At 30.4% G+C, this 21,051-nt stretch overlaps 1 protein-coding gene across 2 annotated transcripts in view; it reads left to right on the forward strand.

The window, feature by feature from the left end:
- The window catches only part of LOC118202889 (peroxynitrite isomerase THAP4-like), a 45,205-nt gene that overhangs the window by 19,782 nt on the left and 4,372 nt on the right, over positions 1-21,051 (forward strand). For both annotated transcript variants that reach the window (XM_035375105.2, XM_035375107.2), the window contains exons 3-4: positions 4,996-5,105; positions 15,937-16,040. In XM_035375105.2, coding sequence (XP_035230996.1) covers positions 4,996-5,105; positions 15,937-16,040 — 214 coding nt within the window. The remainder of the gene's footprint in view (positions 1-4,995; positions 5,106-15,936; positions 16,041-21,051) is intronic.

Below are 21,051 nucleotides of genomic sequence, written 5' to 3' on the forward strand. Positions count from 1 at the left end.
TGTGGCTATCCTGTTGAGGGGTAGTGGGTATTTGGAAGTGTAGAAAGAGGGTCTGGGAGATTATTTTTAATGGCAGTGCGTAATAGAAGTAGGGATTTGTGATTTTATTTATTTGTGAACCATAGTATAAATTTTCTGGATAGTGTGTCTGACTGTCATGTAAATACGATAGTGATTACGTGGCGGCATGTTAAAGGCGGTATGAAATTTATATTTCTGCTATTCGAAAACGCATTAATTCATGGTAAGTGCATTTTATTCATGGTAAGTGCATTTTCTTATTTTGTAGAATGTTATGTTCATTGGTTCTTTAGTATGAATTTCTGTCGTTATTGTTTTTTCTTTAAATTGTTTGAAATTTATTTTAGTTTATTTTGTTGTTTAGTGTCTAGACTGTACAATTCGTAGATGTTTTTTAAAGTTGAAACAGAACGCTGTGTACATGGTATTATTTGAAATTTATTGTTGTTATGTTATTTTATTAAAGCGAGGAGTGCGTAAATCGTAGATTCCTTCCTTGCGTAAATTGTGCAATTCGTAGAATTTTTTTTAAGTTTAAACAGGATGCTGTGTATATGGTATTCTTTGAAATTTATTGTTGTTATGTTAATTTATTAAAGCGAGGTGTGCATAGTTTGTAGATTTGTTCGTTGCCTACATTGTGCAATTCGTAGATGTTTTTTTAAGTTAAAACATGTCGCTGTGTACATGGATTCTTGTCAAATATTTTTAGTTAGAAACTTTACGTTTTTGCTATCTAAATTTTTTGTTTTTGTTTCGGATTTTTAGCTAAATTGTGTGTTCAAAACGTAGTTTTTGCATGTGCGAAAACCGCGTTTTTGGAGACATTTTAGGCTAAAAGTTCAAAATGTAAACAAAAAATTTAGATAGTAATATGGCAGCGTGAAGTTTCTCGGCAAAATATTTGCCGAAAAATTTGGCAACTTGAGGGTGCATATCAGAGTAGTTCTGTCATTTCTATTAAAGAGCGATTTTTCTTTTCTGCGACGCTGTTCTGTGCCGGACAATAAGAAACCGAAGTTTGATGAAAAATACCAAGTTTCTTTAAATAATTTTGTGTAGTTTCGTTACAGTATTCTGTACCGTTGTTGGATCTGTGAACCTTTATTTTCTTCCTAAATTTATTTGTTGTCAATGCAACATACTGTTTAAGTTTGTCGAATACTTCATCTTTTGAAGTAATAAAATAAATTTGAGTATAACGCGAATAGTCATCAATGAAATTCGCAGATTCAGTTTAATCAAGTTCTAAAAGTGGTCAGCAAGGTTTATATAAATTGACCGTAAACTCAATTGACGAGAAAGCCTACTTAGCTAATGATGTTTCATGTTCTAATATGAACTGTATACTAAAATGGCATCAAAGATTAGGCCACAGAAATATAGATGCCATAAAAACACTTGAGAAAAACGATTTAGCAGACGGCATTAAACTTGGCAAATGCACTCATAGCGTGGAATGTTCTACTTGTGTAAAAGCAAAACTAACTGAAAAATCTTATCCCAAAACAGGTTTTAGATCTAAAAATCCACTGGATTTAGTGCACACAGATGTGTGTGGGCCAATTGAAGTCAACAGCTTAGGAGGGAAAAGATATTTCATGAAATATTTCATGATTTTTAGATCTAAAACCTGTTTTGGGATAAGATTTTTCAGTTAGTTTTGCTTTTACACAAGTAGAACATTCCACACTATGAGTGCATTTGCCAAGTTTAATGCCGTCTGCTAATTTTTCTCAAGTGTTTTTATGGCATCTATATTTCTGTGGCCTAATCTTTGATGCCATTTTAGTATACAGTTCGTATTAGAACATGAAACATCATTAGCTAAGTAGGCTTTCTCGTCAATTGAGTTTACGGTCAATTTATATAAACCTTGCTGACCACTTTTAGAACTTGATTAAACTGAATCTGCAAATTTTCAGTTTCAATACTTTTAAGATACTTTTACTTTTAAGATACTGGCTACATTTTCTTTAAGTTTTGTTATGTTTTCTACACTTTGCGTATTTGCTATTTGGCATGCATTACTTTTATAATTTTGAGAATAATTTCTTACTTTACTGTTATTTACATCTGTTTTCGGGGAAGTTCTAGCGTTGCATTTTAAATGAAAACAGTCATTTATTGTATGGTTATTTCTCTTACAATAAGTACAATATCGTGTAACATACTTTGATTTATTTTCGCTTTTACTTTTTAAAGCAACTGAATCGTATTTTTGAACTTTCTTAGTTTCCACACGTCTACAATACTCATCTATTAGTTTGTTTTTAACATATTCTAGTGACAATTCAGCTTCCGATTTACTTTCTATTGCAGTTATTAAGGAGTTGTATGAATTTAGTAAACAGCATAGTAATATTGCTGTTAAGTTATTTTCTTTAAATTCTTCACTTATACTATGCAGCTTTTCAGCCAATTCTAGTACTGATATGTTCCTGCATTTTAGAACTTTCATTATATCTAATGGAAGATAGTTTTCTAAGAAGAAATAACTTGTTTGTTAAATTTACACGTTCATGGACACATTTTAACTTCTGCCAAACTTCTTTTGCAGATTTACTATGCAAAACATGGATAATTTGCGAATCTGATGTTTAGGCATATTAGAGCTTTAGCTTTACGATCATTCTTTAACCAAATATCAGTAACAGTTCTCGGTTTTTCTTCGAATACAACATCATCTAAACCTTCTTTTATTAGAAGTTGTTCTATTTTAAATTTCCACACTGAGTAATTTTCATCTGTTAACTTTTCTATACAAATTGATTCTTTTAGAATAGACATTATTATTTGTTACAATTATTCTTATAAACTTTGTAACTAGTATTTTCAATAAAGAGTTTTAACACTTTATGCCCCTGGAACAAAATTTCAATTTTAGATTTTTTTTTTTTTTTTTTTTTTTTTTTTTTTTTTTTTTTTGAAGCATTTCTACAAGGCAATTACCCTACTCAGTCTCATAATCTATTGTTGGTTTGTGCATTAGCACTGAAGGCGTAATGAGTAAGTTTCCTCAGGCGCAGTTTTCATTAAAGAATCATAAGTCAAAAAATTTAACTACGAAATCTTTATTTAATAAAATAGGAGAATTTTGTTTAACTTAATCATAATAAAAAGTAATAATCTTCACAGACATTAAAACACTGAATTATCAAAAAGGAGATAACTTACATACAAATATAAGTCATACTTCTTCAAGCATACCTATTTAGGCAATAAGAAAAAACAGGAACATACTTTGACACCGTACCTGAAAAGAGAAAGTACTAACTGAATTAGACCTTTGGCCGTGATATAAGTAGCTAGGGTGAAAATCGAATACACTGCATGTAGCTAAGGTGAAAGTCAAATATACTGCATTGCACACGAACTTTACTTTCTCTCGCCAATATATATCTTGGCGCACGTTCGTTTCGTATGCCTTTCGAGTTTCATTATGCAAAATACCTAAATTTATGCTAACATTTTATTATTTCTGTTATGTAACTGTCTGTATGTAATTATTCATCACATTTTACATAAATTAACCCCTTGGGTACAGATTTATTTGAGAAAATATTTACATGTGGATATAATTTTTGGTTGCGTTTCATCAATAGCTACTTCACTATCAGGAGTATAAAAGTAACAAAATTTATTATTTAGGTAATCCGCTATATTTCTAATCTTTCTTATTCTGTCATCTATATTTTTCTTTTCATTATCCGTAAAATGTAGAAAGCTTGAAATATCAAAAACCCCTTCGTGTGCCACAGTGCTGGCAAAAATTGGAGTACTTATTGCATATCTTTTTGACCAATACATATGCATTTTTGGCTTCTTCATTTGCAACATCAAGATGCATAATGTAATATAAGCTTTCATTTCATCAAAACTTACAGGAAACCACTTTTTTTTTTTTTTTTTTTTGTTACACAACCTTCCTTTTTCTATCTCTTGTCTGGCATATCTATTCGTCTTTTCTATTATAGTGTCCCAAAAATCTTCATTCAAGACTTCTTTCAAAACATCTAAAGGCGTAGGATTACCACCTAGTCTACGCAGGCAAGGATTAATTTCAGATATTTCAAAAAACTTTTTATATCGGCTACATTTTCTTCTTCTTCCCAAATCCATTCCTCTGATACTGGTTTACGAGAAGGTTTTGCAGGTGTGTATTACAATTCTCTTTAACATCTTTCATAAAAGAGTTTCTAGTGATAATAAATCTCATCCTTTTCTTTTTCATATTAATAATACCAGTCATCGGAATTAATACCTAGTGACTTTTCTTTACGAGAATTTTTCAATGATATTGTTCTTGTGCCCTCATTCTTTACTAATTTCCAAGGTCATCTCACGATCTTGTATCATTAATGCTGTTGATCTTGCTGATTGAGATATAATGGCACATGTGTCAGTCTGGTTATTTGAATATGGCAAAGCATAAAGGCCTATGTTTATGGGAAGGGATACCTTCATGGAGAATTTTCTAAGGGAAATGGACTCGTATCCATGTTGCATGTGGGGTACATCACAAAAACCAAGCATGCAGCCTGCTCATGTAGTTAGGTTGAAATCAAGTCGAACTACTAGTAATCGTCTATCTTAACGATTTGGCCATGAAGGAATGCCACATGCACAAGGTAAAGTAGATTATCACAGTCATGTCTCATATCAGCAGAGGTTGACACATCAAACATTTGTAAATTATGTAAAAGAAACTTGGTGAATTTACCTCTGTTTCTGTATAGTAAAATCTGGTATCAGTTTAGTAGTTTATATATTATAAATTTTTGAATGCGTAAATTCTAGATAATACTGTGCAATCAATATATGTGATTTTTTTATATTGCAGTTTTTCATATTTAAGGTTCATATTCAAGTCTCAAAAACTTATATCTGACTTTGTTGGCATCCTATATTTACTGCTTTGAAACTTATTTTTTATGATAAATATTTTATTTTATTCAGCAAAATTTATTTTAGGTCTGAAACATGGCATCCTGAAAAGAAGAAAAAACTGCATTGTGAAATAGGTTTCTTAAAAGTGGATCCTGAAACTCAAACTGTTGCACTTCTTGGTGCCCATAATTTTGGTATTTATGTGTTTTTCTCAATATCTCATCCCTTTGTAAACTCGTGATATTATTTAAAAAATTGTTCTAATACTTATGCAAAAAATCAGTGATTTACTTTATTCACATTTTTTCTTAAATATTCTTCATAATAACCTTCCACATTACCTACCAACAAATTTTCTACTTTTGCATCCCACTTGTAAAATATTTGAGTATGTTATTTTAGTACTGTTGGTAATTATATGTTTATTATTGCCTTTTATTACGATTTATGAAAAAAATAATTTTATTAGAAACTTTGTTTTGGAGATACGGATGAGTATTGATTTGTAATTTGAGAGGAAGTTATTTTTTTTTAATCGGTATTTGATAAGGTTTTTTTTTTTTTTTTTTTTTTTTTCCCTCCTAATGAAAAAAGTTCTTTCCTTTCTCTCAGAAATCTGTGTTTTAAAAGTCTGTGATCATTACATGCTCCAAAAACATTACAGAACTAAGGAAGAGTCAGAAATTCTCACAGCTGATAGTTTCAAATGTATATATTTGAACCAAAAATTCCACAGAAATTAAGATAAAATAACACGCCAAACAAGTATTAATTTAGAAGTTAAACAACAAAAATCAGCGTTATAGTTACAATTTTTCACAGGACTAGTTTCGATCTTCAGCTGCCAAAGCGCAAATGAATGAAGTAAGATATTGTGATTAGATCAGATAAGATAAGAATGACTGGACAGGAGTTAAGCTACTGGTGCCATCTGTTGAAGAAATGAGAACTAAAACATAATTTTCTTAAAAGTTGAAGGCAAAGATGGATTGGAATTAGTGTCATTAACTAGAACAGAAAGATTTTTTTTAATGTGAAATGCCTCTAGAAAATCGAATTCACCAATGGAAGATGTTTTTTGAATAAGTTTGGCTGCAGAAAAATTGGAAGTGTGATATTCAAAACAGCAATGCTGAACAACAGAGGACTTCTGTGTTTCCTATTTTCTAATATATGCCTTATGTTCCTCAACATGAAATTTTAAGGCTCTCTTAGTTTGACCAATGTCAATTAAACCACACTCACAAGGAATCCTGTAAATGCCCCAGGAATTCATATCCAGAATGGGGTCCTTGAGTATGGAACTCGCAATTTTACTGATAGGTGAATAAACTACCCAAAAGTTGAATTTCTGTATATGCACTTTTCTAGCTAATTGATGGAAAGAAAGGAATGACAACAGAATTCTTATAATCTCTTAAAACAAGAGTGTGCCTTTTGGTGTGTTGAGATGAGAATTTTTTAACTGCTTGATTAATAATGTTGGGTGAAAAGCCCCTGTCAATAGCTACTGCTTTTAAATTACAGTCAAAAGTCTTTAATCTGGACTCGTCGGGACTTCGGCGATTCCGGATTATCGATTTTTCCGGATTATAGATCATCAGTTTAAATCTAGTAAGATGGTATGCAAAAATTATAAAATTAAAAATATGAAACCGTAATTTATGAAATAAAGAGCAATTATGATCTAAAGGGTATCAAAATTTACAAAAAAAAAAAAAAAAAAAGCTTAATATTTATTTGTTTACTTTATTAAACATTTCTTTCAATGCGCATATGTGTAAAGCATACATTACGCATAGTCAAAATTAGAAAATTGCAACCAGAAAACTATTTGATTTGTATTCGTGATATTTATAATGATGAGGAATTTGATTTAAATCATATCAAAGACAGAGTACATCGAGATGAAATTCTACATTTAGTAAGGAATTATAAGCTGAATAAAAAAAAAAATCTGCCCTGAAGATAAGGATAGGGCTGACAGATCAACTTCCAGTTCATTGCGCTCCGCGACGTTCAACCCCCGCACAGAGCAGCATGAAATTGATAAACAGATTTCAAAATAGTTAGAGAAACAAAGGAGCCCTTATCCATTTTTTGCAGCAATTTCACTTTTTGTTTGATGGACATCGAAACATGCTTTCCCTTTGTAGATCCTTTTGCAGCTCCAGCATCGGAAATTCTATTTGACATAATTGAAAGTTCCAACTTACTTTTATAAAATTGCTCTAACAGTCTGCAAAAAATAATAAGCCGGATCCAATTCGAAGATTAAGGAACAACACAATCTGCAACATTAACTGAAATAGATAATTTTAGCTTAGCTTATATCGTCCGTTATACATTAAACGCGCATGCATAAACATACTATGCACATGCGTAAAGGTATTACGTGCATGCGTCAACGCATTATGCATTGACGCATGCGCAGAAAGTTTGTAGCTTTGAGGTACGAATTATAGATCATTCCATATTATGGGTGTCCGGATTAACGACTTTTGACTATATTTAGTTCTTGATTAAGAGCCAATTTGGAGGAGCAAACCTGAAGTGCACGGAAAACATAGGATCAAAATGAAGCTAACTTTTGTTTAGTCAAATGACATGATTTGTAGTGTGGTAGAAGGCAAATCGATAATTAAATGTTTCTTCAACTGGAAACTTAAAGCGCCTGGTTTCCATTCTATGATATTCAGAACATCCATAGCCAATCTAAAAATGATTTTCCTCCAAGGCTTTTGAAAAGTGGGCTATTGTTTTACACCATACGATGCCATTTAAAACAAAAGCATACTTAAAAAAAAAAAAAAAGAAGAAGAAAATCTGAAAGGATTCAGATTTTTAATGTTGCTCCAGAGAATTAGTTGAAGTTTTTTATGCTCTCATTGAGCATCACAAGGTATTAATCTACTTTTGCACTCATTGACTGATGCTAACAGAATATTTTTTCTTGTCTCTTTATCTTTATTATTAAGCTTCACTTTCTTCCCATGTATGCTGCATAAAATTCAAGAGCAAAATTTAAAAATATTTAAAAATTATTTCTCTTTAGAATTCCCAATAGAGTGTTAGGAACTGCCATATATTTTTTTATATTTGCTATATTATTTCTTTGAAAAATAGCTGCTCAAGTGGTTAGATGCTTGAAAGAGGTATCATAAAAAAGAAAAAAAAAAAAGTATACAATAATTTTAATTAGTCCAACTAGTGTTAATTTATAAAAATATTTATAATTTCTAATTAGACATCTTATAATCTAAATGCGTTTTGATTTAAACCAGTTAGATTAAAAAGTCGAAAAAAAGTATTTTTAAGAACTGCGTTTTTGCTTTTTGATTGCTCTGTTTACCACTCAGTAACAGAAAGATTAAATCTTAATTAAGTATCATACATCTTACTCAATGGCAACACATTGATATTTGATGATAATAAATATTATATTTCATACAGTGGTGACACATTGTTTTAAAATACCCGAATTTGTGGATTAAAATTGAAAGATAAAAATCTTATATTTTGCCAAATTGAAATAGTCTGTTACAACATAAATAAAAGTTTTTTTTTATTTTTAACGGTATTGCCACTTCTGACTCTCAGCTCGCTGAGTTTGTTAAACAAAAATTCATTAAATTTATACAAAGTAAGATATATATCTTCTTTTTTACCAAATTGCTATAGTCCGGCATGCCGAAGGTAAAAGTTTTTGTTTTTAAATTTTTAATGGTGTTTCCACTTCTGGCCCTCAGTTTGGTGAGTTTGTTAAACAAAAAATAATTACATTTATACAAATATGTAATAAATAAAAAATAAATTCAAAATTTGGGCTTCAAGGTAGCCATGTTCAGATGGAAGACTTCGTGCATTTAAAATTCAGTGGCCATCGTTTTTTCGCAATTCAAGGAACGTACTTATTAGGTACAGATTCTTCATTATTTAATATTCTTTTTCATAATACATCACGATAAGACAATGCAACAGTTTGGAAAATAATTCAGACACAAAAGTGATGCAGGCAAAAAATCTGTTTTAAGACTAATAAAGTCTCTCTGGCAAAACATCAAGCTTAATTTTGCATAAATTTTTGATTAAAGTAGTGATAAGCTTTTTTTTTTAAAACCAGACACCAGTTTTTTTTTTTTTTTTTTCCTTCAGAAGCATAAAATAAAAGATATTGAAAAGAGTGATAACAGCATTTATATCAAAAGCAATGAGCAAAGCGGACACAAATGTGGCACCATCTGTAAAAGAATGTGTAATGAAACCTAAGAAATTAAGATTATCATCTTTAGGATCATCATTAATTACAGTCTAGTCCTTCCTGCACTTTTAGAAGTCTAATATCTTATTCACAGTTAATTTCTGTTTTTCTTGATAGATGGTGCTATGTGCTCACTATCTCTTTCAGTTTGATTGAAAACAGATATTTTTTTGCTCTAGCTGAATTTGCTGACATTGTTGTGAGAATGTGCCTAGGTAATTTATTTCATAAGTTGTCCTGCTGGGTCAGTTATTTGCCATGAAATATTAACAGTAAAGGTGAACATTAAAAAAAAAAAAAAAAAGAAGAAGTAACTGATGCTACAGAGAAAAAAAAGCTATTTTATAAAGATTTTCCAGTCCCCCCCCATAAAGTTACAAATTAGAGAATTAGCCCCAAACAGAGAAGAATAAGGAAACTTTGAATCTAACAGCTGCAGAATAGGAAGGAGGAGAGAATTAAGGAAAATAAAGAATACTTATTTGGTTTCTTTTCTCTGATTGCATTCTAAACAATATTCCTGTAAATAGACTCGAACAATATTCCTATAAATAGATGAACCATAATATTTTTTGTTCAAATCAAAACATCTTTGAGAAAATACTTATAATAAAGAATAAAATCTACTCAGAAAAGTATTTATTATTGAAAAATCTAAATAAAGATATTGTTAATAAAAACAGCAGTGAGTTTAACTTTTTTATAACTCAATTGAACATATCTTAGTATTACAAAATTATTGGTATTTATCAGTTGTGAAATTTCTTAAAAAATTCTTTATTATTTTTAATGGCACTGAAGTATTCACTTCATTTATCACTGTTAATTTTGAAGCTTTTTACAGCTTTTGTTGATTCAACTGTTCTACCTTTTTCTTCATATGATGTTCACTATTGAGGATACTGTTTCGACTGGCGCTGATGTTTCTGGCATGCCAAAAAGTATTCTATTATTTGAGTAAGGTTGGGCGATGAATTTTTTGTTTGTTTAAATGATGGAAAATCATCTCCATTTTTCAGTATTGTCCCAACTGGCGATCTACCAAATTCCGTTAGTTAATCAGTTTTATACTAGATAGTGCCACCATGTTACCAGACTATTTTGTTTGTAAAAGCAATGTTTATGTTTATCGTTTCTTTCGCATGCAATTTTTTGGTTGAATTTGTGAAGAGTTTTTAAAATGTTGTCTTCGAATCTATGTTATCAATTTACTCTCAGATAGAAATTTATTTTTTTCACATTTACATCACAAAGAGTTAAAATAAGAAGCAAATGAAATAACTATTATCTTAAGCAGCAACAGTGCTTAATTTATATCTCTTAAATTCATTATCTTTCATTTTTTAATCTTTAAATTTAATACGCTGCTTTCAACAAACTGTTTGTAAATAGGTTTTGAAATAAATAAAGCAATACAAAATCAGCTGTATTTTGTCTTACCTCTTATCAGTTTCATTCACTATATGCATGAAATTATTGGTATAATCTATATCCATAATATTTAGGGGCTCAGTGTTATTTATATTGAGTAATTCATTGAAATATTAAAAAATTTCACCCTTTTATTCACTCACTGAAAGTTTTCTTATACATAGCATAAAACACAGCAAAAGAAATCATTACTTTGCAAAATGTAAAAAATTATTAATATTAAATAATAAATCTGATCATGCAAATTTGAATAAAATGGCTGAAGAAAAAAATGTGTGAAAACAATAATTTTAGTGGTGGCACCTATCAGTTCATAAAGTAACTACACAGTTAAGTAAAGTAGATCACCTATTGGGAGAATACCCATTTTTATTCGTAACTTGCATTTTTACAAATTTCATAATTAACTTTTGCACTCACTACTGCATCAGAAAGCTGGTCCATGTTTATTGTGTTATTCGCTACGGTTTCATAAATTATTTTCATCTGAAGCATCAGTTTTAGACCTTTTAATTCACTGTTGTTTATCCAAATAAAAGATTCTGCTCCACCAAAACTGTTATCCTGAAGCTCAATATAAGAAACACATTTTTCATCATTTGTGGGGAAAACACCTAGACAACATTATATCTAGATGCAAAATATTTAGACTGGCAATAATGAAAGAGGACATACTTGAAGTGCCAAATTTCCATTTTACCATAAACACTCTATTTTACTTCTTATATATTTGGCACTTTTAACAGTTTGTCAAATAACTGGAACAAAATGACAACCTGGCTGAGGCTGCATCAAACTGGGATAATCTTGGTGAAAGTAGAGTGTCTGGTAAGCTTTTAAGGACTGGAAATTTTCGAGTTGAATACAGTCAAAAGTCGTTAATTCGGACACCCATAATCCGGAATGATCTATAATCCGGACCTCAAAGCTAAAAACTTTCTGCGCATGCGCCACGTCGACGCACGCGCATAGGCGTTTACGCGTTCGCGCAAGACCTTTTACCACTGCGCATGTGCATGTGCGCAAGCGCAGAATACGTTTTCGCATGCGCATTTTATGTATAACGGACGGTATAATCTAAAATTATCTAATTATCTATTTCAGTTAATGTTGATGATTGCGTTGTTCCTTAATCTTCGAATTGGATCTGGCTTATTATTTTTTGCAGACTGTAAGAGCAATTTTATAAAAGTAAACTTGAACTTTCGATTATGTCAAATAGAATTTCCCGATTCTGGAGCTTCCAAAGGATCGTACAAAACGAAAGTATGTTTTGATGTCCATCAAACAAAAAGTGGAATTGCTGCAAAAATTGGATAAAGAAATGAAGAATGTGACAGAGAGGTTAGTGAAGACGAAAAAATTTCGATTGACAAGTTAGTCGGTATTCTCAGCACAACAATTAACGGGACTTGAACAGTGGAACTTTGTAACTGAACAAGAAATTGTGTCTGTTTATAGAATTAAAGAGAAAGTATTATCACATAAAACGAAGCAACTTAAAATAACTTACATTGAAAGAAATGTTTAATAAAGTAAACAAATAAATATTAAGCTTTTTTTTGTAAATTTTGATACCCTTTAGATTATAACTGTTCTTTATTTCATAAATTAAGGTTTCATATTTTTAATTTTAGAATTTCTGCATGCCATCTTACGAGATTTAAACTGATGATCTATAATCCGGAAAAATCGAAAATCCGGAATCGCCGAAGTCCCGACGAGTCCGGATTAACGACTTTTGACTGTATTATGTGTCACTTAAATTGCAGTTTTTAGAGAATCTCAGTTGGACCTCAGTTCACAGTGAATTGGTAAAATAGGTGCGCAATCTTTCATTCCTAAAACTTTTACAATCTGAATGGGAAAAGTTTTCATTTTAGATTATTGTTGAACCAATGTTTTTATTGAAACTGAAAATACACTGGAGGCGAAACTTCAAAAGAAAGGTTGATAGTGCTGTTGTGCTGCAATATGACTGATGAATTTGCAGAATTGCTTGTTATAGAAAAGGCGAAATCAGCTTATCAGAAATTATGGCAAAATTGCAACAGAATTTCTCTCAACTATATTAAAATAGAAGCAAAGTATTTTGCTTTTTATGGATAAAATTATTTTCTGTCCAAATGTAGATAAAGCAATAATAATAATAATAATTTTACCCACCATATTTTTTATTTGTGTACTGGCCTTTTCATCAAGGAATAATTCAAGCGTTAAAGATCATGATGCATAAAAGATTGCTTTGTGCCATATTTAATTAAAAATTTGAACTGCTGCAGCAACAACATGTTGGCATTTTTTTTTTTTTTTTTTTTTAAAGATCTCTTTTTCAGTAAATGGAAAATATGCATCTCTTCCTTTATAATTATGTACTGCTGCTATTTATTATACTTCTACATAAGAAATAATTCTGCATGGTTTCAGTGCCTGTGTTTTCTTACTTAATGTATTTCATTCCAATTGTGAAATGTTGCAAATGATAATCAAGTGTTAAACTGCAAAAAGAAGTGAAGTTGTAGTCAATCTCGTAGTATAGTTGTACTTAAATGACTTCTTACAATTAAAGAATATGTATAAATTGAATTTAAAATTAAATTTCATTTAAAGCCATTAGGAAGAAGGCACATTATAATAGTAAATTAAAATTGTATGAAAATTTTCCTAATTTCAGATCTGATTTGAAGGGAGAATCTCTTGAAAAATCTCTATCCATTTGCAAGAAGGGTGTTAAAAATATTATTAATACTGACCTTTTTTCTGAATTAATAATCTTAATATCCATAGGAGAAGATAATATTTAACTGATAATAAGAATTTTATATTAATATTATAAAGAAATTTTTCATTTTCTTATATCAGAATTCTAGATAAATGATCATGATATCAGAATGAATTATTTATTTCATATATGGCCTAGAATATTAAAACAAAAGAACTTTAAAAAAAAACTATTCACTTTTACTTTAAAAACTATTCACTTTTACTTACAAACTTATTCACTTTAAAAAAAAGTGAATAAAGGTAACTTTTTCAGGACAGGTTAGTTATTATACTGGCCTTGGAATTCCCTGTTTGAAAGGACTGAACTAGGATGTCCATTTTAGTGCCATGTCTGTTTTCTTAGCTGAAAGTGTGGGGTAAAATGTCAGGTTTCATGTCCCTGGTGTCTTAACACTTACCACTTTCAAAGGTCTTTATGTTAAGCAACGAGTGTTCCCTGTCATTCCCTTTTAATTCTTGCAGCTTCAGAGTTCAAAGTTAACTTCATTCATAAATCATAAACAGAGCCTTATGTTTCTTTGAAATCTTCCTTATCTTAGGGAATTATTTTGCTTAATTTTATAATAGTATATCAAAATGGGAAAGAGGGCAGAAAGCTTCTACAAGAATTTGTGAAATGTTAAATTATGTAACATTGTGTAGAGACATTAGGATTTTTTTGGAAGCAGGCAAGATGAAAAATTATCAACCGCTTTCGCCGGGAATCAAACCATGGACCTGTGAAATGCTGGCCCAGCGTGCAGAACCATTATTTCTTATCTTGTTCATTTGCGGTTTTGCAGCTGAGGATGGTGGTTCGGTAAAATCATCAAAACTAGGCCTGTGAAAATTTTGAAAATATAACGCTGATTTTTGTTGTTTGACTTCTGAATAAGTATGTTTCTGTTTACTGCAAGATTTGCATGATATTTCTTTGTTTATGAAGGAAGGAATGTTTGTTAATTTAAGAAAATAATTTCATGAAGTTGCTGAAAAAAATTTCGGATGCATTAAAAAAAGTAAGATGGAGACTTTTAAATAAAATTAAAAACAAAAAAAAGGCTAAAAATAATCTATAAAATAAAAAATACAGAGGAATTTTATGACTTTAAAACATAACTAATTTTTGTTACCACTTTATAAAGAATTTAACTTGGTAAGATAAGTTAAAATCACTGCTTAAAATCTCAGACTTTTTTTTAAGAGACTTTTTTTATTGTTTATAAATATGGGGAAATAGAATGACATTTTATATAACAGAAATATCACTGAGTAGTGTGTTTTGGAATCAACTATACCTTTTAAAGTTTCCATCCATGAGGAAAACTATCTAGCAGCATATATAGTAATCCCTTTGTTTCTCTTCCTTTTGTAAAATAAAATAGTACATCTCCTTTAAGGATGAATCAAACTGCTTAAAAGAGCCATTGTTGCAAACAGCAAGGACCTTCTTAAAAGTGGGAAAGCAAAAGGAACCCTGTTCTTTTTAAGAGTTTTCAAGCATCAAATCCCCAACCTGAAAATCTTATTTTTTTTTTTTTTTTTTTTTTTTTTTAATCATCTGATATTTATTTACTTTGTGAATATACTGTTTTATTTTAGGATCATTCGTTCCAAACTATCAGTGTTTCAGCCTAGTTCCTGACCTAAAGCTTTTCTTTACATTTTTCACAGCCTTCACTAATGAAAATGTTTGTTTTGCATTGTAATATTACATTGTTACATTTACATTGTTACAAATAAGTTCCTGTAAATAGCAGAAAATATTCTTTACAGTTGAACAAAGTCATCAAAACTTATTTCTTAATGATTTCTCAATAATGGTTAAAAATGAAATAATGAGGCTGAAAATGCATGTTATTTGGTAAGAAAACTTTTAGGAGAGTTTAACACATTTGCTGCCAACCATGAGTTATCTCGTAGGTCGAAGTTTGCGTTTAAGCACTAGCTATGAATTAATTCATAGAGCATTTTTTTTTTTTTTTTTTTCCCCGGTTTATCTGAAAATTTGTCTATGCCATGTACGATCAAACTAATAGTATTTTTATGTTCTATGAAGGTATCTGGCTTTGGGGATAGGAAAAAACACAACAATTTGGTGCAATTCAAGAGATTTATTATAATTAATACATATAAGTTTAATATAAGTAATTATAAAGTTAATAAGCAGCCGCCAACTATGAATTATACTCGTTACGAGTATACTTGTAGTTGGCGCTGTCATAAATCATTTTATAGCAATAACTGTCTATGATAACTCGTATAATTAATAAAGCAATTAAAAATTATCTAAATTCAATATCTTTCGTATAAATACATGTTTTTTATTTTACAATTTTATATTAAAATTTGTTGGCATGGTGGAATCGTTTTTGAAAAATTCGCTCTGCAGCGAATGTGTTAAAAGGGGTTATAATCTCTAATTATATAAATACAACCTTTTAAGCAATTTATCTTTATTATTTATACTTGTAATATATTTTTTTGATATAAATATTAATTAATGCATTTTAAAATCCATTTTATAATTCATTATTCTGACATTTCCCACCTCCTTTTCTTTCAATAAGGTATGACTGAAATTTCTGAAGGAGCTGTAACTGAACATATGCTTACACTCGAAAGTAAATCTATCTCTCAAGTGTCATTTAATAAATTAGCATCTGTTGTCAAGGTATGTTTACTAAATTGTTAATAATTGTCTTCTTTTCAATTTTAAATCCAAATGCAAGCTAACAGTTTCCAAACCAAATTAACAGTTTCATATCTTGTCATAATAAATATCTTAATCTGCATTCTTGGGCAAAAATGTGCAACAGTTGTAATTGTTAAGTAAATTAAAACAATATTCTGATATATGTTTTTAAACAATTAGCTGCGAGTCATTAAAGAATAATCACGGTTGGATTTCTTCTCGAAGAAATGAACTGTGATGCATCTGGCTGCTGAGGGGGATAAATTTAATAATGATAGTTTAACTTAATCTGAAACTAAATATTTTATTATTTCTGCAATAAAATGCGAAACAAGGTTCATGAATTTAATCTGTTTCTTATCCCTGAAAAAAATTTTGCAATTCAAAATCTTAACCAATTATAAGTGGACTTAATCAGAGGTGTTCATAAATAAAAAATGGAAATCGTTAAATATGAAACAAAAAATTAACAGATAAACTAGTGTAAAATGTCATTCAATTTTGTACTACCGTAGGAGGGAAAATAGATGAGATAAGTGGAAAATTATAAGGAAGATGTTATTGTGTGGATGCAAAATTTGCTTCTATAACATCATCATGTAACTATCTTTACGTGTATCTTCTACTTTTTCTTTATCTCTAAACACCACTCGACTTTATTTGAGACTCAGTGGGCCTCTGTTCACTTAAAATTTGTCCAGTGTGATTTGTTGTGATCCATGTTATAAATGTTTCTAAAGTGAGACATAACATTGCCATTGAAAATGTTTATAGGGCAGCTTGGTAGTGCTTTATCAAGGTGATATTGTATGTAAAAACTGGATAAATTTTGCAGATCAGAAAACTAAGATAATTTTTCTTTCTTCCTTTTTTCTGAAGATATTTCATCAAGAGTTGGTTTTTGTTGCTGTTTCTGAAATTGCTGTAGTTCTTTGCTGTTGAGCTCATCTTTTATGATCTCCTAGTAACTTCTCCAATCTTCAGTGTTAACTTCCTAGCTGATACAGGGGGTGACTGTGGTCTGGGAATAGCCGTAATTTTGGATTTTTTTACTTTCTCAAATCCTGAATTTACAGATTTGTGAAATGTAAACTCTGATATCAGTTAATGTGTAAAATCAAAATCTTTTTAAATTTTGTGTTAGAACAAAATATTATTCAAGGATTAAACTATATAAAATTCAGTAAGAGGTTACAAAGAAGGTGTTTTTGTTGTCTTGTACAGAAACAGAAAAATCAACAGTGTAAAGTTTGCAGGGGGAGTATTTAGACAGAAAGAAAAAGGGAAAACAGAAATACGTAATATTGACAAAACTGAATAATCTATTTTAACTTGCTTTCGTGGACTGTTGTTGAAAGTTCATTTAATTATATGGGTGATATTATGTCAGAATGAAAAACACTCTTGAACAGTAATAGCTTAGATGCTGTGAATGAACTGAGATATTATTTATTCTCATTATGCAAATTTGTATATTTTGCTTTTGGTCAGATATTCCACCTGATGATTATTGGTAAATATTTAAAAAATAATTTATTGCATAACTGGGCAATTTACCAAAATTCTTTATATTTCAAGAACCATTCTCTTCTTTCTTGCAGCTCCTACTCTCCAACACCTGTTATCACGCATACTGCAAGTTTTAATCTAATACTTAAATGGTTGAGTGAAAAGTTATTGTGTGCATCAAAATGCCTCACTGATCATACTGAACTTTCAACTTCTATCAAAGAGAAGTATAAACATAGCCATTTCCCCCAAAAAATGAACCTACCCTCCCTCTTCCCCTATAGCAAGCTCAACATTGCAATTATTTTTTTTAAACATTAAGACACCAAAATGATATGCACTGGTGTGAAATGATGTAGTAAAACATAAATTAATTTTTAATCAATTAAAAATATACTAATTGACTAGTTCGTGATATTGTTTGAAAATATGTGTGTATTTCACATCAATATTCTGAATTATTTAAAACTATATAGAATTTTAAAAATGGGCTCACATTAACCCCTACCCATGATTTTGCCCACAGATGCAGTATCATAGATAAAAAGCAAATATATTATGTGTCAGAATGCTCAATGTCTCTGCCTACAATCCAATCTAGCTAAAACGAGTTCAGTCAACAATCAGTTCAAATAAAATAGGAAGTTCTTCATCTGATAAGCTTCTCAGGCAGTAATTGAAAATATTTTAGACATTTATCTTTTATCGGCGCAATCTAATGAAAGACAACTTTACACTCTTGACAATGTGCAACACATCTTAACTATGCTAAAATATTATCCAGATTTACAAACAGTTATAACATATCAGTGCCAGGTTAGAGATTACAACATCTTTCTGTACCAAAAATTCGTCTGGAGATGAAGATATTTCTTAAGTGTTGGTTGAGAGTCCCAGAGGATATAACAGTTGCATAGGTCTCCTATTAACAGTTCCTTAGTGCATGCGTATATACAGCCATCATGTTCAGGATGCATTTATGCCATAATCAGAGGTAGAATAAGCTAGTTGGAGGCCTCTGGCAGTAAAAGGTTTGAGGTCCATAGTCTCAGAGTTGAAAAACTAAAATAGTGAAAAGATTCGTTGGCCTTAAATTCTCAAATAAAATGTATAGCTAAAACTCAATGCCTCAAAATCTTAATTGTATTGTAAAAAATTAAAACCTTACTAAAGAGCTCACAATTTAGCTGTATAACTTTATGTCTTGATTAGTCTGAGGCAAATTCATCAATTAGTTTTGCCAAAACATCCAAACTTATTCAACAAGATGTTTTGGACAAATCCTATTTTGTCTAAAACATCTTGTTCTATATATAATATGGCCAATTTGTTCAATTTGTCTTCTCCCGTAGTACTTCTTAAATAATTTTTAATGCACTTTAAAACTGAAAAAGATCTCTCATCTAATTCATAGGAAAGATTGAAGGGATAATCACCTTAACGATTATCCCTTCTTCAGAAATGCTAGGGGCTTCACTATGTGCACCAATTTTACTTTTGTTTTCAGGTTTACACTTAAAGTACTTTTCTAGTTTCAATTTGGAGCCTGTAATCTTTTCATGGTATCCCTTGGTTGTTGATTTTCTCTTCTAAATTGATGTATTAAATCATCCAAATCATCATCATCAATATTGTCTCCCTTTAGTTTATCACTTATTTTATTCACAATTTTACTTAAAGAACTACAAGTAGTTTTTCTTTTATTGTTTAATTTCTCTAATTCATTTGGTTATACCATTTTCAATTACTATAGCTTCAGGCTATTTCAGAACCATAAAATAAAAGCTTCCGTCAACAATCAGTCCAAATAAAATAGAAAGTTCTTACCTGATTCTTGATCAGATGACTTTAAAACAGTAACTGAATATATTATAGATATTAATCCTTTATTGGCACAATATAATGAGGGAAAACTTTACACTTTTGACAAAACACAATACATCTTAGCTGTGCTAAAACATTAACTAAATTTAAAAACAGTTATAATGTATCGATGCCATCTATTGGCTAGAGTTCACAACACTACCCGTAATTTCTTTTAAGGTGAATTCATTATCTTGTAAGGTATTTGCTGCTAGGCATTAAAAATGAGACATTAGAAAATATTAAAATTATTTTTCTAAATATCCCTGAGCTAAAACACACTCATCATCTGAGGCATTTTTTGTTCAGATAATTTGTTCTGAAGTAAAGCTTTTATAGTAATTAATTTTCTTCAAACATCTACTAATAAGTATGGTAATATTATCATTCATTACACTGAGGAACAATGTAGCACAATTTCTGTTGTGTTCAGTTTTTTAGCCGTTTTAAATAGGCATGCTGATTTCAAAGTTGTAGTTAGTTTTCCTTTATCGCATTAGATTTTTTCTTATGTGAATGTGACCACTCTCCACAGCATCGAGCATGGATCCTAGGAAGTACTACTGTTCTACTGGCTGGCATAAACCCTTCGGATGGCACCGGGCGAATGACATGCAGGAGACCCGTGACAGGTGCATATCTGTCTAGACTTGTCCAGTTATGCCTAAGATACTGTAGTGAGACACGTGTCATTTTGACATAGCTCATTCCGACGTGGATTAACAAGATCATACATCATTTTTTACTGATAACATGTGCCTAAGTACACTGGCATATCTTTCAGATGTATTTTTAAAACTAAAGAATGATTTAATTGAATTAAATCTTTGGCTAGAAGATAATTCTTTAAACATGCTCAATGCCTATGAGAAAGTAAAAGGATTTTGATAGGAAACTTGGTTCGTGAGGTAGTGGTGTAAACAAAGAAATTTTTCATTGTCTCCAAGCTTAGAATCTTTCCTAAAAGAAAATAACATTACAGTTGGAAAAGAATTATGCAGTGTCTTCTGTTTGTTTCTTGAAACTTTGACATTATAATTTGAAACTTATTTTCCAAGTGGTAAATGTAACAAATCGACCGTTTCCACTGAGATTTTGGATAAGCAAGCTATCATTGAATGAATGAGAGCAGTTAATTGAACTCTCTAATGATACCAGACTTAAAAGCAGAAGCAAAGGTTTATTTCTGGATCTTGTTACCAATCTATACAGAACATAGTGACATGTATAATAATGCTTTCATAATTATTATTCAGTTTATGTCTGCTTATCTTTATAAGAAAGTATCATCGATAAATCATATAAAAACAAAGGACTGAAATCAACTTAACCACTTGGCCTGTTTTGCCCGTGTGCCATACAAGCACTGCTTTGAGGCCTTTATTTATCTGCCTATATGCTGTAGGAGCAATCTCATTTCTTTGTTGCTTTTGCTCTTTTGTCCATGTCTTTTCTGTTTTTAATATCAAATTAGTCTTAAACATTAAGAGGTGTTTTTGTTCTTTCCAATCATTTCAAAGCAGGCACTCATTTCACATCTTCTGCACGACTCAGCAAATTTTTATTTTTCAGTGCTTTGTTTTTTGCATATATTTTACTATTGGTTTGATAACTTTTA

The sequence above is a fragment of the Stegodyphus dumicola genome, chromosome 7, assembly GCF_044657685.1.
Source record: "Stegodyphus dumicola isolate Sdum_Otavi_A_Nest chromosome 7, ASM4465768v1".
In the NCBI taxonomy this organism is placed as follows: domain Eukaryota; kingdom Metazoa; phylum Arthropoda; class Arachnida; order Araneae; family Eresidae; genus Stegodyphus; species Stegodyphus dumicola.